Consider the following 19090-nt stretch of genomic DNA (forward strand, 5'->3'; position numbering starts at 1 on the left):
GATGAAAGGCAGTGTATATAAAACTTTTACCTCCCTGGCGGTTTAATTACTTCTGGATTTTAAGGTCTACAAGCTGTGCAATTTTTTCATTAGCTTTTACACCCTAAAAATCATACTGCTAGATAGATCTGCTTCAGCCCTCCCCGCATATTACTCACCTCCCCGGGATCCAGCTCGGGGTTACCACTCTGAGCTATGTATTTCCAGCCCACGAAGGACTCGGGGTTACCGCTAAGAAGGTTGGGATCGGTTGATAAGGGCGCCCGAGCTGCCTGTATGAAAAGGGCGCCGCCATAGACATCAATGTTATTTCTGGAAATATGGGCTACAAGGTGTAGAAAAGGGCGCCCGAGTTTTGATATAGGCTACAAGTGGGCTCCCCTTTGTAGCCCATATTTTTTCGGCTACAAGGTTTTCGGCTACAAGTTGTAATGATCGCTGCTGCAGCAGCTATTGTTGGAAGTAGTAGTGCTGCAGCTCAGGCAGTTCTGATCTATTTCCATGCAAGCTGCATAGCTTTGTCTGTCTTTCCCTGCTGTCAGCTTGTGACTGATTATCATTCACCTGTGTGGGAATCTGCATGTCTGCTCCCATTGGATGACCTCAGTATAAAGATCTGCTTCCTGCAGGGTTTCCTTGGGTTTTCATAGCTTCAGCTTAAGCCTGCCTTGCTGTCGCTTTAGCCCCCGATCGTGTTTCTTGTTATAAAGATACTTTGCTGGTCTTTGCATCATATATTGGTTCATTGCCAATATATATGCATACCAGCACGTTTATTATTTTCCTTGTATTTGTGTTACGTCGATACATCAGTGTCGCTGATGTATACGTACACGAACTGTTTATATCCTGTGTGCAGTTAGTCAGCTTTCCAGCACGTTTTGGTAGGTTGCGCGTACCGTGACCACCCGTGCTGAGGTAGTTACCCTGCTCCTGGTTCTGTTTGTGGATTGCGTTCATCTCTGCGAAGAGATAACGAATCCTTCTGAATCCTGTTCTGTTACTGTTTGTGGATTGCGTTCATCTCTGCGAAGAGATAACGCATCCTTCTGAATCCTGTTCTGTTACCGTTTGTGGATTGCGTTCATCTCTGCAAAGAGATAGCGAATCCTTCTGAGTCCTGTTCCCTGTGTTACTCCATTCCTAGTCAGCGTTCCTGCTTATGTCATATATCGGTTCTTTGCCGATATATACATATGTTAGCCAGACGTTACAAATAGTTTCATTGATAGCTGTAATTGTAATACGCTAGGAAAACATACTTATTGTATATTTATCTGTGTTACGTTCATCTATCTTAATCCTGCTATTTTCTGACTATCCTGTCCTGTCTTTGTGAGGCACGCCATCGCCGCATCGCATTGGCTGCCTCATTCCAGTCTGTCTGGTTTTGGACGCTTGCTGTCGCTAAGTAGCCGCTAGCTAGCAAGCGTTCATTCTGTCTACCTGTCCTGATCTCCTCAGTTCTGGTTTATGCGCTCAGCGCTACTTTGCGCTGAGACGTTATAACGAAAGCATTGTTTGTGGCTGTCAGATCTGCACCGGCTCTGTGCGCCACAATCTCCTATTGGAGTCAGTCCTCCCCTCCACTATACTAGGGATAGCCTGTTTCCTTGTGCTAGTGTGTGTACCTCCTCCACGCCAGCTCATGCGTTGCATGCTGACTGTGGAGAATACACCACCAAGCCTAACATTATGAAAACCCCATTACCAATCCCCATTGTGGGGGGGATTCCCAGAAAGTATGACACTGTTAATTATGGTTCCTGTTCCTTTAAGAAATTTGAAGAACTTAGCTCTGAAACAGAAAATGAGTTTTTCTCTGAATGTGCCAGGTTCCTGACCAATCCTGATCTCCAAGCGACTCCTGTTTCAACCTGGGCACTCCAACTAAGTTATATTTTGTTTAAAGGGGAATTATTCCAGTGGGCATTTGACGTTCTCAATCATTCCGATTTGAAAGAGAGACCGCTGGAATTTCTAGCGTTTGTGATCCATAACTGGTTGCGCATAGATCCATTGCCTTTTCCTCTTAATGAACTCCTGGCAGCAGGCCAATCAGCTGCTCCTTCAATTGCTTGCAAGAATGAGCAGCAAGCAGAAAGTGTTACTGATAATTTTCCTGCAGCTTTGAATAAATCACCAAAAACCGCAAGGTCAAAGGCAAAACGCAAACGTTCTAAGAAACGTGTCCAATCTGCAGAATCGTTATCCTTAGCGACTGAGACCTATAATGAGATTCTGCCATTAACAGATAATGAAATGCAATTGTCTTTCAGGGGAGTTAAATGGACTTATGAAATTACTAATGAACTTTCCTCCCTGGCTAGGGAAAATAAAGATTTTTGTTTAAAAGAATTATCTGAGTATGATTATGAGGAGATATTACAGAGTATTGAACAAATCAACTTATTTGTGAAGCAAGGAAAGTTTGCATACACTACAGTTCAGCACTTGCTACAGGTATTGGAGATTCTTAGGAATAAGGAATCTGCCAATCACCTGCTAATTAACCCAATATATGTCCCTGCTACAATCATATCTGCAAACCATGATCTGCCTGTTAAGTATGCTTGGAATCCTCCATTTGAGAAAGGAGAGATGGAAGCTCTGGTCAATGAATGGAAGAATGATTCAAGTTCATTTTGTCAATTTTACAGTGCAAAAAGTGAATTAGTATTGAATGCATGCATTAAGTCTGCCTATAACCTAATAAAAACTGGTGTGTGTGGGTATGACTTTGTGGCTCCATTGATTGATGTGTGGGAACTGATTTTGGATGATTTTTATGTGACTCCGAATTCGCAAATTTGGCGTTCTGACCCGCCTGCTTCAGCACCTTTGGCTGATTCAGCAGGTGATTCGGAGCTCTTTTTGTGTGAAATTGAAGTTCCTGCAATTCCACCCTGTACCATGGATAACTCAGTGTTACTTCCCAGTAAAACAGAAGCCACTGATACATTCTTAACCTTGCCCTGCGCAAATTACTCAGCAGAGAATCCAGAGGTCCTGCTGACTTCCGAGTCCAGCCTAGCCAGTACTCATGACTCTTTGTTTAGTGAAACAGACACCAGAAAAATCTTGCCTGTCTCTGCAAACACTTCTGCAGAAATTACCTGTGTTAATAAAGTTCAACTCCTGTCTGATCCAGCAGATGCCAATAGATGCACTACATCAGTTTCCGAGTCCCAGCAATCCTGTCTAGTAAACTCAGAACCCCAGCATCTGAATTTTCCAATTTTACAAATGAATGGTGATTCAGATGCGCAAACATTGTGTCTTGATCTTCCTGTTTCTACACCTCGCTCTAGTTTCGTGAATAGCTCAGAGCATCTGCTATGTGAACCTGAAATCGCAGAATTATTACCTTGTTCAGAAAATTTTCCAATAAATTTGCCCTGTACCATGAATTGTGCAGTAGATCTCTCCAATGAAACTCAGGTCACAGAATCATTATGCTGTCCAGCAGGTGCTTCCATGGTTTTGCCCTGCAATATGGACTGTTCAGTGATCCTGTCCAGTGAAGCTGTGGTCGCAGAGTCTTATGCTTCACCCAGTACTTTGGATATTTCAAACCCTCTAGCAGAAGGGTCTGAGGCACTGCTTACCTCAGTTGGTGTTGCAGTAATATTCACTTGTCTAGCAGCTGTTTTGGAATTACAGTCTGCTCTAATAAAACTTGGTGAATTTCTGCCCAGCAAAGCAGAAGCCATTGAAATATTGTCCTCGTCAGCAATTGTGTTAGATACCTTGCCCTGTACACAGTCTGATTTAACCAATGTTGAGTCCCTCTCCAGTGTTGTAACAGCCGAGGAACTCCAGCCCTGTCCTCTGAATGTTTCAGAAGTCTTGCCCTGTAACATGGATAATTCTGATTCTCTGGTCAAAATAATAGAAATCTCAGAATTTCAGTCCGGTCTGATGAGTGTTCCTGAAACCCAGCCCTGTATCCTGAAAGATTCTGGTTCTCTGGCCGCTGTGGCAGAGGTTCCAGAGTCCCCTTCCTGTCCAGGGAATTCCTCAGTTTTGCCTAGTCCAGTGGGGGCTGCTGCAATACTGACTTGTTCTGCAGCGCCTCATGAGCTCCAATCCGGTGTATTAGATGAGTCTCTGTCCAGTCCAGAGGTAGTTGTGGAGTCCCTATCTGGTTCAGTGCATACATCAGAAGATTTGTCCTGTCTTGTTAGTGCCCCTGAATCTGATTTGTTACTGACTTTGCTGGAATCAGCGACATCTAAGTCTGATCCTGCATTCTCGTGTAAAAATCCAGTAGTTGCAAAGTCTAGTCATGATGATTTTTTTTGGGCCAGTCCTGGTTTTGGTCCTGTCTTGGCTGACCCTGAGGCTCACAGTTCCTTGACGTGCCCAGAGGTTTCTCTTGTGCCAGTGTGCCCAGATGTTCTTTGTGTGCCAGAATGCCCAAGTGTGTATAAGGTGTTAGCGTGCTCTGATGCTTCCTTAGTGGGAACATGTTCTGATGTTGCCAGTCTGCCTGCATGCCCAGAGATGGTTCTGGTCCCTGAAAGCCCTGATATTGATGTTTGTCCTTGTGGCCCTGACTCGGGAATTGCCCTAGGTTCCATAGGGGTTCTTGATAGTTCTCCATGTGAGCCTAAGGGGCATTCTGACCTATGGGGATCTCTTTGGAGCTTCAAGGTGTTCTGGGAGGTCTCTGAGAAAACTTGTCCTGGTGCCTTGGACTGGTTCAACAGTGGGTTTTGTGTTGGTAAAGACAGTACCGGTGGGCATTGCAAAGGCTTTGGCGTTTCTGAACGGTTCCTGGAAGGCGGTGGGTATCGCTCAGGGAGTTTCGGAGGGCTTTCTTCTGGAAATCATGGTTCTGATGGGTGTCACACTGGGGCTTGTAGTACTGATGGGCATGGTTCTGTAGGTTCTGGTTCTGATGGGTCCAGTCTTGTGGGGACTGATTCTGGAATTCGGTCTTGCCGGGCTGTCCCGGTCATCATGAATTATCAGTCAGACTGTTTTGTTGGAAATTTCAGTTTTGAAAAGCGTCTGGAATCCGCTTTTAAAGGCGGGGGTACTGTAATGATCGCTGCTGCAGCAGCTATTGTTGGAAGTAGTAGTGCTGCAGCTCAGGCAGTTCTGATCTATTTCCATGCAAGCTGCATAGCTTTGTCTGTCTTTCCCTGCTGTCAGCTTGTGACTGATTATCATTCACCTGTGTGGGAATCTGCATGTCTGCTCCCATTGGATGACCTCAGTATAAAGATCTGCTTCCTGCAGGGTTTCCTTGGGTTTTCATAGCTTCAGCTTAAGCCTGCCTTGCTGTCGCTTTAGCCCCCGATCGTGTTTCTTGTTATAAAGATACTTTGCTGGTCTTTGCATCATATATTGGTTCATTGCCAATATATATGCATACCAGCACGTTTATTATTTTCCTTGTATTTGTGTTACGTCGATACATCAGTGTCGCTGATGTATACGTACACGAACTGTTTATATCCTGTGTGCAGTTAGTCAGCTTTCCAGCACGTTTTGGTAGGTTGCGCGTACCGTGACCACCCGTGCTGAGGTAGTTACCCTGCTCCTGGTTCTGTTTGTGGATTGCGTTCATCTCTGCGAAGAGATAACGAATCCTTCTGAATCCTGTTCTGTTACTGTTTGTGGATTGCGTTCATCTCTGCGAAGAGATAACGCATCCTTCTGAATCCTGTTCTGTTACCGTTTGTGGATTGCGTTCATCTCTGCAAAGAGATAGCGAATCCTTCTGAGTCCTGTTCCCTGTGTTACTCCATTCCTAGTCAGCGTTCCTGCTTATGTCATATATCGGTTCATTGCCGATATATACATATGTTAGCCAGACGTTACAAATAGTTTCATTGATAGCTGTAATTGTAATACGCTAGGAAAACATACTTATTGTATATTTATCTGTGTTACGTTCATCTATCTTAATCCTGCTATTTTCTGACTATCCTGTCCTGTCTTTGTGAGGCACGCCATCGCCGCATCGCATTGGCTGCCTCATTCCAGTCTGTCTGGTTTTGGACGCTTGCTGTCGCTAAGTAGCCGCTAGCTAGCAAGCGTTCATTCTGTCTACCTGTCCTGATCTCCTCAGTTCTGGTTTATGCGCTCAGCGCTACTTTGCGCTGAGACGTTATAACGAAAGCATTGTTTGTGGCTGTCAGATCTGCACCGGCTCTGTGCGCCACAATCTCCTATTGGAGTCAGTCCTCCCCTCCACTATACTAGGGATAGCCTGTTTCCTTGTGCTAGTGTGTGTACCTCCTCCACGCCAGCTCATGCGTTGCATGCTGACTGTGGAGAATACACCACCAAGCCTAACACAAGTGGGCTCCCCTTTGTAGCCCATATTTTTTTCGGCTACAGTAAGCTGCCCCTCTGTAGCCCATATTATTGACTTTTTTTTCTAGCCGAAGTTTTTATATGGGCTACAAGTGCTGGAAGCCGAATTATTTCATTCCCCCACTATCCATGGCGGCCTGTATGGGGAATAGTAATTAACACATCCCAGAGTTTTTTTCTAGCCGAAGTTTGTATATGGGCTACAAGCGCTGGAAGCCGAATTATTTCATTCCCCCACTATCCATGGCGGCCTGGAGGGGAAATAGTAATTAACACATCCCGGAGTTTTTTTGTAGCCGCAGTTTTTATATGGGCTACACCAGGCGCCTTGGTTTTTTTGTAGCCGAAGTTTTTATATGGGCTACACCAAGCGTCTTTTTTGTAGCCGAACTTTATATGGGCTACACCAGGCGCCTTTTTGTAGCCGAAGTTGGTATATATATGGGCTCCACCAGGCGCCCTTTTTTACCGGCGCCCTTTTCATGTAGACCCAGAAGGGTTAAGTTACAGACCTGTGCTCACAGTGAAAGGTGGTATCCAATATTGTACAGTGAAGAGGAGCCGGGCATATAGGATCCAAAAAAATCTTCAAAGCTTTATTACCCTTCAAGGGTTTAACACATAGCAGAAATAAAGAGCAGTGGGGCTAGGTAGAGCACCAAGGCCGCGGTGTTCTCCCTACCCCCACTGCTCTGTATGTCTGCTATGTGTTTAAGCCTTGAAAGGTAATAAAGCTTTGAAGATTTTTTGGATCCTATGTGCTCGGCTCCTCTTTACTGTACAATATTGTTTTTTTTGTTTGAAATGAGTAATAAACTTTGCTACAACTGCTCAGCTGAAAGGTCTTGCATCCTAATTAGGACCAATATTCAGCTGTTTTGGTGTGAATGTCTGAAGTTTAGCTAATGCCTGCAGACTGTAGCCATTTGCATCTGTCTGCAACTTCTGCATATCTGAAGCCATCGAGACTGATTTGATACATGTATTTAAATGAATGTTGTTTCTTATTGACTTTTTTCAGAGAAGAGAACAGATAAATCTGCTGTCTCTGGTGCAATTAGGATGAAAATAAAGGTTGAAATCAAGGGAGAAGAAAATGTGCCTCCATATCATGTACAGTACACATGTTTGCACGAGGTAAGTAGGAGATAACCGCTGGAACTTCTTCAATTTGTCAGTGGGAGTTGGTGTGGTTCACTGAACCTCAATGGCCATGGCCCAGTGAATCAGGAAAGGTAGGGGCAGGCTGTGGGCCACTGGGTGGCAGTAGCACTTAGCCTGCCGAACATTCCTCCTGCTGCACTGAGTTTACACATAGCAGTGGGTGGCTACCAACAGCCGGATCTGGCACTTGGGGGATGAAGGGGCAGCGAACAGGCGCTTACAGTGATCTCTAAGCTGCCTGTCACTCACCAAATGTGCCCCTCGCCAAGGAGCTTACAATCTAATCCCTTTCATCATGTCACTAACTGTCTTCAAAGGAGCTTATAATGTAATCCCTGCCATCACTTCACTAAATGTCCTCATTGAGCCTACAATCTAATCCATGCCGGGTTGGAGGGGAAGTTTAGGATGCTGTCGGTCTGGGGCAGCTGGTGATAGTGGGCCTTGGGCAGTAAAAAGTACAAATCTGGCCCTGCTCAATGTCAATCATACAGTTTGCTCTAAACAATTAGTATGGTGCTAAATCAGTAAATATGAATAAAGCAGACAAATTCAGAACTACTACATTGTTCATGTTATTTTGTTGGGGAAGCAAAAGAATAAAAAAGAAAGAGAAGGTGACTCCTCTTCAACTACACCCAGCCATAGTGACAATGTGCCTGTAGCTACATACCAGGCAAGCTTAAACTGCTCTGCTGTGTCTCTCTGCATCAAGCCAATGTGTGAAGAATAGAAAGCTTACCAAATAATGTAATACACGGTTGTAGCAGAAGAGCATTAGGCATTCCACATGTCCAATACTGCATGCGGTGGAAACATAACTGGTGGAGGTATGCATGCAACTTGCCTGCTTTCCACTGGGCCGTGGATCATAAGTCATTCAGCATGTTCGTTAGTGAATAAGGATTTGCAAACTTTTAAAAGGAAAGTTTCTCTCCAGTCTACAGTCCACACTCCCATGTGTTGCTATAGGGGAATGTACATTCCTTGTCCTTACAACCACAACAGCATACAGTGCCTGGCCTACCCTGCCAAATGTGCAAAAACGGATACATTTGAAAAGGGCGCCTGGAAAAAAGGGCACCTGGTGTAGCCCATATGCCAAATTCGGCTACAAAAGGCGCCTGGTGTAGCCCATATGTCAAATTCGGCTACAATGGGTGCCTGGTGTAGCCCATACACCAAATTTGGCTACAAAGGGCGCCTGCTGTAGCCCATATTTCAAATTCGGCTACAAAGGGTGCCTGGTGTAGCCCATATGCCAAATCTAGCTACAAAGGGCGCCTGGTGTAGCCCATATGCCAAATCCAGCTACAAAGGGCGCCTGGTGTAGCCCATATACCAAATTGGGCTACAAAGGGTGCCCGGTGTAGCCCTTATGCCAAATTCAGCTGCAAAGGGTGCCTGGTGTAGCCCATATGCCAAATTCAGCTGCAAAGGGTGCCTGGTGTAGCCGAAAAGCTAGTTATAGTTTATAAAAAGGATGTTGTTATAGGCAAAATTTGTTGGGCTATAAATGGGCTCTGGATATGGCCAAGAAAAGTGATTACTATGACCTAACTTCTCCCTACCCTCACACAGAACCCTCCCATGGTGGTGCCTTACCCTAAGGTCCTCCATAGTGGTGCCTAACCCTAAGCAACCCCCCACTTGTGATGCCTAATCCTAAACCACCCTGCACCCCCGATTCAAAAATCTCGACTATAAAAGGGCGCCTTTTGTAGCAGAATCAATAACCTTGTAGCTGAAAACCTTGTAGCCAAATCAAAAATATGGGCTACAATGGGGCGCCCTTTTGTAGCAGACTCAAAAACCTTATAGCCGAATCAAAGATATGGGCTACAAAGGGGCGCCCTTGTAGCCAAAAACCTTGCTGCAGAATCAAAAATATGGGCTACAAGGGGGCTTCCTTTTGTAGCAGAATCAAAAACCTTGTAGCCAACACCCTTGTAGCCGAATGAAAATATGGGCTACAAAGGGGCACCCTTTTGTATGCGAATCAAAAACCTTGTAGCTGCAAAAAAAAAAAAACCTCAGGCGCCCTTTTCCCCACCTTGTAGCCCATATTTTCAGAAATAACAATGAAGTCTATGGAGGCGCCCTTTCAATACAGATGGCTCAGGCACCCTTTCAACTGATCCCACAAAAACATCTTCAAATTTCATCCAGCTGTGTCACTAATGACAGAAGCAGGGCTGCATCATTGCTAGCAACAAGACTATTTTCAGCTTAAAACAAAAGGAAGGACACGGCACTCAGAAGCTGTGTAGCAACAAGCTGTATTGGAGTCACAAGATGCACAACATGTTTCGGACGGAGCCCTTCCTCAGGAAGGGCTCCACCCGGGACAAGTCAGGAGTTTTCCTGTTTGCTATTGTCAGCTTACCAGCTGGTGATAAAGGAGCATTGTTCTCATTCCAGTAAAATCTCTAGTTATATGGTTAGGGTATGGAGGCAGGGGTGTAATGGAGGGGAGCAGTACCTGCGATCATGGGAGGGGGGGGGGGGGTTGAGCTGTAAGGGGGCCCAAACTACTAACCTTCCCTTCCTCCTTTACAGGGGACTTTACTTAAAGCGGAATATAACCCTGCATTTCAACTTTGCTCTAAAACATTATTTACAGTATATTATATGCAACCAGCATTTTTTTTTTACTAGACCAGCATTGGAAGGGTTACACAGGGCTTTAAAGTCCCTAGAGATTTCTGCAGACGCATCCGAACTTCAGTTAGATACTTTTTGTTTACAAATATGTATCTTTTAAGTGTTTATTGTGACTCATCTCTCTCACTGAGAAGGAGCTTGGAGGACAGCCAAAGAGTGTGTAACTGTTTATCAATAGATACATCTAACTAAATAGAATGTAACTATCTGAACGTCTGCACGGAACTTAAAACCTCTGTGTTTAACCCTTCCAATGCTGGTCTAGTAAAAAAAAATGCTTTTTGCATATAATATGCTGTAAATAATGTTTTAGAGCAAAGTTGAAATGCAGGGTTATATTCCGCTTTAAGATCAGGTTTTTGTGGCTACATTTATTGTGGGTGTGAAGATCATGATGGCCACGCTTGTTTTATGACCCTTGTGAGATGGGACCCAAGGCTGTAAAGGGCACCAAAGGGAAGCAAGGGAAGGTGTGTGTACATATTGGGGTTCCTATCAAAGTTTCACTTGGGGGCCCCATGAATTGTAGTTATGCCATTGCATGGAGGTGGGTTCCCCACTAAGTACTAGAGATCATGGCCCTTTGACCGTTAAGCAATTTGTAATCCCTCATCCTGTTACTTCATTCTTGCGCTTCAGGCATGCAAGCAGTGCTGACCTTTTCTTATTAGAAACTCTACCATACTGTACATAAAAAGTGCCATGACCACAACCTGTATTAACCTCCTTGGCGGTAATCCCGAGCTGAGCTCGGGGTATGCCGCCGGAGGTCGCCGCTCAGGCCCTGCTGGGCCGATTTTGTTTCTGAAAAAAGCAGCACACGCAGCTGGCACTTTGCCAGCCGCGTGTGCTGCCCGATCGCCGCCGCTCCGCGGCGATCCGCCGCGTGCAGCGGCGAAAGAGGGTCCCCCCAGCCGCCCGAGCCCAGCGCAGCCGGAACAAACAGTTCCGGCCGGCGCTAGGGGCTGGATCGGGCGGCTCTGACGTCAGGACGTCGACTGACGTCCATGACGTCACTCCGCTCGTCGCCATGGCGACGAGGAAAGCGAAACAAGATAGGCCGCTCATTGCGGCCTATCTTGTTACTTTCGATTGCCGGAGGCGATCGAAAGTACGCTTCCGGAGCGCCCTCTAGTGGGCTTTCATGCAGCCAACTTTTAGTTGGCTGCATGAAATATTTTTTTTTTATTTAAAAAAAACCACATTGCAGCCTCCCTGGCAAAATAAATAAACCGCCAGGGAGGTTAAAGGGGCATTATGGCGAAAATTATCTTGTTCCATTATCCCTACATCAATTATTTAATATGGACAGCTTTTGTGTTAAAAAGTAGCTGATAACACTAATTCTGAACTCCTACAGGGCTGAGCTGCCGTCCTTTCCATGCTGTGTAGGCGTGCACTGCTAAACAGACACTGTAACAGATTGTTTACAACTAACAGACACTCAACAGCTGATTTGAGGCTGGCTGCTACATGCTACAGAGCCGCTGTGGTTATCACATGTAACTAGCTAAATAAATAAACAGGCTGCTAAAGGCACGCTCAACAAAACTGCCTGATTGTCGTATGACTTTAGTCCATTTTAGACTGTTTGCTAACAATCAGGCATGTGTACGCATGCAAATGAGTTGACGAGCAACTGATAACAGGCATCATGCCCAATCCAACTGTGGGATCTATGTTTGCCTATGGTCGTCTTATACACATGCACCATCTGCACAGTATCAGTCATTTGAACTACTGTTACATGACTTTTACTTGATTTCAATGTGTAATCCGTCATTCAGCTATCGTTCGCAGCATGTAAATGAGTTGGATGTTTATCCGTCCGGACGTGTGGACATACAGGTCGTGTAGTACGTCAGGTCATTTGATTCGTTGTGTCGTGTCGTTGTGTCTATGATGAAATTTATGCTGTCCATATGTGGGGATAATGGAACAGCATAATTTTCGCCATGGTGCCCCTTTAATTGTAAAACATTTTGAATTAAAATATTGCCAAATGAGTATGAACAAAAACAGTGCTATTCTTACATTTCTCAGAAGGGATATTTAAGACCAAGTTGATGTAAATGTGATGTGGAAATGCATCCTTTCTTAGTTGCATCCAAAGCTTTCTTTTGGTAGCACTTTATGATGAATATGAAATGTGCTTGGTAGCAGCTGAAAACAGTACTATTAGTTGATTCCACTTCTCTACATGAGCAAATGTTGCATACCCTCTAGCATAACCCACTCGTGCAAAATATTCTGTTCCTAAGCATCCCTAAATAAAGTCACTGGATTCACTCAACATTCTATGAAAAGCTTGATCAAACACATGTTGCAATCAAGAAGGATATATGGACATTTCGGGAGAAGAGTGTTTTTCTCCTACTGGGTCATGTTGGTCAGCGTGATCTTAAAGATACCTGAACTGAGAAGGAAATGGAGGCTGCAATATTTATATCCTTTTAAACAATACCAGTTGCCTGGCAGTCCTACTAATCTCTTGGTGACAGTTGTGTTTGAATCACACGGGAAACAAGCATGGGGCTAATCCAGCCAGACTTTAGTCAGAAACACCTGATCGGCATGCTTGTTCAGGGTATATGGCTATATGTGTTAGAGTTAGAGGCTCAGCTGGACAGCCAGGGAATCTGTATTGTTTATAAGAAAATGAAAACATCTGTGTCAGCCTCCTTGCCCCTCTCAGTTCAAGTGTGCTTTCAATACTTTGTATTATTTGTGATTGTTGCCAGTGTTGACACAATACTATTAAAGAGGAGCTGATAGGTATAGGGTCTCAGAGAAAAAAAAACACATATATCAGTAGATAAATATTGGCTGTACTTACATTACATATGCATTTCACTGTTCACGTTTGGATTTCACAGAATTTTTATATAGTATTTGCAGAGAATAATGCTCCTGACAGCTCATGGCAGGTTCAATGTTTGTCTGTCTTGTATGAAGCCAATTGTGATGTAATATCCTCCCTTACCTTGCTTCCTGATGATTTGACTCACAAAAAAGAATAGGATCAAAGATCCTAATGGTTCATGATCCGGACAACACTACTGTGCAGTAAATATTAATTAGCCATGTGGCTAGGAACAATAACGGACTCACGCAGTATACTCTTACCGAACATGTGCCCTGTAAACAGCACATTGATTTTTCAGTGCTGGCTGCTGTTACAAGCTGCTGTAACATGAGCCTGTAACTTCCTACTGTGAAAGCAGCCTTAGGGCGGGATAGGGAAATGAAGGGGAGGACCAAGGGAGTGCACTGGGGAGAAGAAGCAGCCCCAGAATGCTTTGCAGTATCTATTATGCGTCCTGCCGGCCTCCTTAGGAGTATGGGAATACGGAGCCTTGCTGTTCAGCAAACATCAAAGTAAGAGAGATTTTTTAACTTCAGTATTGCCTTTTTGGCTTCCTTCTAAACTGTTTAACACAGGGGAATAGAGGTTTAAATTAGCTTTTGCAGCCTGACAGTTACTCTTTAATGTCCTGATTTACAGAAATATGACATGATATTCATGCAGTACATTTTCAAGAATACACAGAAACCATGCCAGTTAATCAGTATGTTAATCCCCTAATCCAGGGATCATGCAAAACTTATGAATGATCTTTTTTGGCTGCAACACCTTGTACCTGCACACCATTACTTTATTACTCTTTACATTAAGTAGACATACAAAGGTCTCTTTCTATTTCTCTTAACTCATTTCTGGTAAAGCAAATGTCTGGCTGCAGTAGGTACAATAAGGCTATCTTATCCCTGCAGCTTGACTAGCAGAGCTTTATGATTAAACCTCTGAGTTAGACGTTTTCTTCTGAAATATCAATCTTTCATTGAACCTATCACATTTATCTAGCCGCCTGTTGCTTTTCTATTGATGCAGTAAATTATGTTCTTGCTGGGATAGCACACCCCTGTCCCCATACCTGACTTCTGTGCACAAAAAGGAAATAACTGAACAGTTTCAGAAACACATAGTACCATCCTGAGTGTAGATGTACCTAATGACTTGAAACTTTGTCCACAGAACGTGTTCCACTTCTTGACAGAAGTTCAGAATAATGGCACTGTTAAAGTCCCCGAAGTAAAAGGAGATGAAGCCTGGAAGGTTTACTTTGACGCCTATGCACAAGAAATAGTGGATGAATTTGCAATGCGCTATGGAATAGAGTCTATTTATCAAGCTATGACGTAAGTATATGAGCTTCATCAATACAGAGCAAAGAACACTGCAGATCTAGGAAAGAAAGGCCAGAATGTACAGAAGTACGTAACTTCTGTGCACTGAATGCAGCTGCTTTGCTTTTATCCTCAAGTATATTCTGTTTTTCAAAGCAGAATAGTAGACAGTTAAGGCAACATAACCTGAAATCATTATAGATAATACATCTACGTGAAGAATTGTTTTGTTTTGGCAAGATCCACATTTGTAGACAATTGCTTAAAGGACATCTGTAGCAAGAGGGCTAAGGAGGCTGCCTTGTTTATTTTCTTTTAAGCAATACCAGTTGCCTGGCTAACCTGCTGATCCTCTGTCCGTAGGCCCTGAGCAAGCATGGAGCAGATCAGTGTTTCTGACATTATTGTTAGATCTGACAACATTAGCTGCATGCTTGTTTTTGGTGTTATTCAGACACTACTGTAGCCAAATAGATCACCAGGGTGGCTAGGCAACTAGTATTTTTTTTTTTCTTGTAAGGAATGGGTTCTTGCTATTAAACAGATCCCAGGTGAAAAGAAGATCAGTCTCTTATATAAACACAACTTCCTGTGCTTAATGCCAAGCTGTACTCCCAAAATGCATCCAAATGACGGCCACCACTTCAACCACAGAAGCTGGCACTTAACCTTAGCAGATGACCCCCGGCTAGATGGGTCATATAACACCTATCCGGCTCCGCATATTCCCTTCCATAGCATAAAACCATTTGGGACATTTATTAACCACTTCCCTATTTTTGCCACGCTTAACTACATCCCTGGGGGCATAGATAAGCTTGTCTTTTTACCTACCAACGCCGCTCACAATTGTCGCGTCCCTCCCATTTGCATTTGCCACAATAATGTCCCTCCGTGATCAGGGAATGAGAAACGGCTGTTCCCAACCCCGATCACTGTGCCTGTGATGAATGGGAGCTTGTGTCAGGAAAATGCAGCGCTCATTCAAAACTGAAAGCAAACAGATACACATGCTAGTTCCTGTCTACTGTTAACATCAGACACTAAGTGTAGAGCCATCTTGTGGCCAAAAAGTAAAATACACCCAAATACACCGTAATACGTTTTTACATAGAAAAATTAAATAAATTATTATTCTAGTTTAACCCCTTCCACCCTACCCCATAGTTACCAAAATAAAACATGTATAAAAAAATACATAATTAAAAAAACGCTACATAAATAGTTACCTTAGGGACTTTTTTAATATGTATGCCATGAGAGTATATTAATTTTGCTTTGGTAAATAAAGTCTTGTAATTATTGTTATGATATAAAAAAAAACTCTAAACAAAAAAAAAATACACCTTTATTTCCAAATAAAATGTTATCGCCATACATTGTACTAGAGACACAAATTAACCATTGTAGTAACCGAGACAAATGGGCAAATAAAATGTCTATCCAGCCCACCCATCCAGCTCCTTGTGTTCCAGGGTTGGTAATGTCAGTGTGGTTCCAGGATGCGGAGCATGGATGGATGCAGAGGTGATGGCTGGTTCAGCCAGGAAAAAGGAGACAACCAGAACACTTGCAGTGAACTGGGTAAACTGTTGTTTGTGTCAGGATTTGCAGGTTCACGAGTCTGCACCAGAACATCTGTACCTATAGGCACCTGAAAGGTGAACATGTCCATGACTGGTAGTACTACTATTACTTTGACATTGGTAATATTTACCAAAGGAAAATATGAAATAGCACTGTTCACTACCCTATAGTGAGCACAGCATCTGACAAAAATAAAAGTAGATGTGAATACAGGAATGATGGATGAGCAAGCTAAATTTTCAAGTCAGATCACACGGTGAATTTGCCACAATCTTGCTTAGCGATATTCTTGTGAAATCAGCAGCCAAGATCACTGTAAGTCCCCGTTAGGTGAAGAACTAGGGTTTAGAAGGATTTTTTGTGCAATCAATCACGTTACACCTAATTGACATTGGCACAATCTTTTATCCCTGAATATCAATCATAAGATATGATTAATCAATTGTTTCACTTTAATTTCAGATCATTTCACTTTGATTTACTATTGTTTGTCTAATTAAATGTGCCAGTTTCATGAAACTCGTTCATGAGATTCTCGTGGACTGTTCAGAAGTTCGTGAAAATCTTGCAAACTTACCTGCAAAGATTTTGCTAATTCTTGTTTAGGAACACTTTTTGCAGGCAAAAGTAATGGGCATCATCCCCTCACTAAGACAATTCTATGTACGCCATTTGTTTGAACATCTCAAGCTCTATTGAGGAGATAATGACTGTTTACCTATCAACAAGCTGATTTTGTAAACATTGCTGAAACATTCATTAACCTTGCTGTCACCTTCCAGTGTAAAAGATTTGTATCTCAGAGAAGTTTTGAGACAGAAATAGAAGTCAGATGCAGCAAATTTGTAAAAAGGCAGATGGTAGCTCCCATGAGACAATGACAACCGTTCTACAGCTCTGGCCAACAAGATCAGATAACACTGTAAGGTAGGAAAACCATGCTATTTAGGTACGCAGAGTATATCAGAGATGAGATCACATGTAATGCCTGGTACACACCATTTCCCATCAGATAGATTATTATTATTATTATTATTATTATTTATATAGCGCCGACATATTACGCAGCGCTGTACAGTATATATATATTGTCTTGTCACTAACTGTCCCTCAAAGGAGCTCACAGTCTAATCCCTACTATTATCATATGTCTATGTTTGTATTATGTAGTGTAAGTACTGTAGTCTAAGGCCAATTTAGGGATGAGCCAATTAACTTATCTGTATGTTTTTTGGGATGTGGGAGGAAACCGGAGTACCCGGAGGAAACCCACACAGACACGGGGAGGACATACAAACTCCTTGCAGATGGTGCCCTGGCTGGGATTCGAACCGGGGACCCAGCGCTGCAAGGCTAGAGCGCTAACCACTACGCCACCGTGCTGCCCATAGATGGGTCGATAGATAATTTGATTGATTTTCTGATCACTTCTATGCAAATCGATCAGAAAAACGATCAGAAATCAGATCTGACCTGTCAGAAAATATCTATTTGATCCATCTATCTGATGGAAAATTTCATGGTTTGAACCAGGCTTAAGTAAGTTTTCTTCAGCTTGGCTTTAAAGTGGAGCTGTCAGCCATACTATCTCAGGAAAAAAAAACACATGTAAGTAGAGCAAGTATTTATCTACTTGTTTATAAAATATGCATTGCATTGAGAAATATTGGCCAATCAGAGAGGAACAGAGGTGTGTGTGTGTTTTGGCAAGAGAGAAAGAGGCTTCAGGCGATCAGGGTGCATTTGTTAAGTGTGAGTGGAAAGTAAAGAAATAAAAAAGAAAACCTAGTGTGCCCTGCAGCTTCCTTTGTGTAGCAGATGTACCAAATAAGAGTCAGGGAAACTGGGGAATGGTGTTTTATGGAGAAGAAAAATACGAGTGATTTTTAACTTTTAAATTTGCCTGGTTAGCATCCTTATTACTTGTTTACCAGATAAAAAGTAACTGTCGGGCATAAAATCAGTTCTTCATTTTAAGTCATGGCTGTGCAGTCTCAAAAGGTGTATTGTTTAAAAAATAAATAGTGTTGGTGTTCAGATTTGGCATATTGAATTCAGAACACCTGAACATCACACTTCAGCACCATTACAGTACCTAATAAGTGGACAGGTCAGGGGGAGTTAACTACTTGTGCTTCTCAGCACCTTCCTAAAATTAAATTATACACCCTCAAGCTACTGTAATCTCTTACCATTTTTTCAGTCATAATATTGGGCTGTTTTGAGCTCATAATTAACACCCACTGAATGTGGGTGAACTAATGGATGGTCTATTGCACATTGCTGGAACTGCTGGGGTTAATCTTATAAATTATTGGGCTTCTGGTCTCAGCCTGTAAGGATTGTTGTATGTCACAAAATAAAATAGAAAATCCCAGATTCACAAGTTGCATTCCTCTTCATTGCTCCTTTCTGTCACACAACATGGAGTTCTATAAAAGCAGTAGACATATTTCAAAAATATTTATATGTTGTGCTCATAAAATACAAAATAAAAATACAGTTACCTGACAATACTGGACTTACTGCAAATTTCCAGTAGCTATTTTTTTTTTCAATGAGAAACTGAAAAAGTAGCCATACCACCCTAGTTCCCCTCTACTCTCTCTCTCTCTCTCTCTCTCTCTCTCTCTCTCTCTCTCTCTGATCACCACCATAATTAATCAGCTTGTCTCTTTATAAATATGGAGATCTTATATAGCTGAATAGAAATGTGTAATAGGATCACCACTTCTTTATAAATAGGCCCCATTATTTTCAGCTGAAAACAGATGTGTAATCAGATTGCCACTTCTTTATAAATAGGCCCCATGGCTTTTGATTTATCCATCTCTCATAGCCCTGCGTGGGGATATTTCTTGAATTTTCTGTATGTTCATTACTTTCCTTAATTAAAAAAAAGTGTAGAAACTATAAATAGGCCCCAATATTTTCAACAGTTAAGCACTATGATTTGATTAATTATAAGTGTAATATATATACCACAAAATATATATACCACAAACTGTACAAAAAATATCCTTTACCATCATATTATTTCAAAAATACATTGTGAAAACATCTCTTCAATCTATTATTTGGGCTCAAATAATTGCAGATTCATTGTCATCCAGTGAACCAGTTCTGTGCTACCTCAAGAGAAGCGATTCTTGTCAGC

The 19090-nt window shown here is 42.7% G+C and overlaps 1 protein-coding gene across 1 annotated transcript in view; it reads left to right on the forward strand.

Annotated features, from left to right (window-relative positions):
• UNC13C (unc-13 homolog C) overlaps positions 1-19090 on the forward strand; it is a 784159-nt gene that overhangs the window by 399991 nt on the left and 365078 nt on the right. The window contains exons 13-14 of the mRNA XM_068275480.1: positions 7352-7467; positions 14195-14358. Of these exons, the coding sequence (XP_068131581.1) occupies positions 7352-7467; positions 14195-14358 (280 nt within the window). The remainder of the gene's footprint in view (positions 1-7351; positions 7468-14194; positions 14359-19090) is intronic.

The sequence above is a fragment of the Hyperolius riggenbachi genome, chromosome 3, assembly GCF_040937935.1.
Source record: "Hyperolius riggenbachi isolate aHypRig1 chromosome 3, aHypRig1.pri, whole genome shotgun sequence".
Lineage (NCBI taxonomy): Eukaryota > Metazoa > Chordata > Amphibia > Anura > Hyperoliidae > Hyperolius > Hyperolius riggenbachi.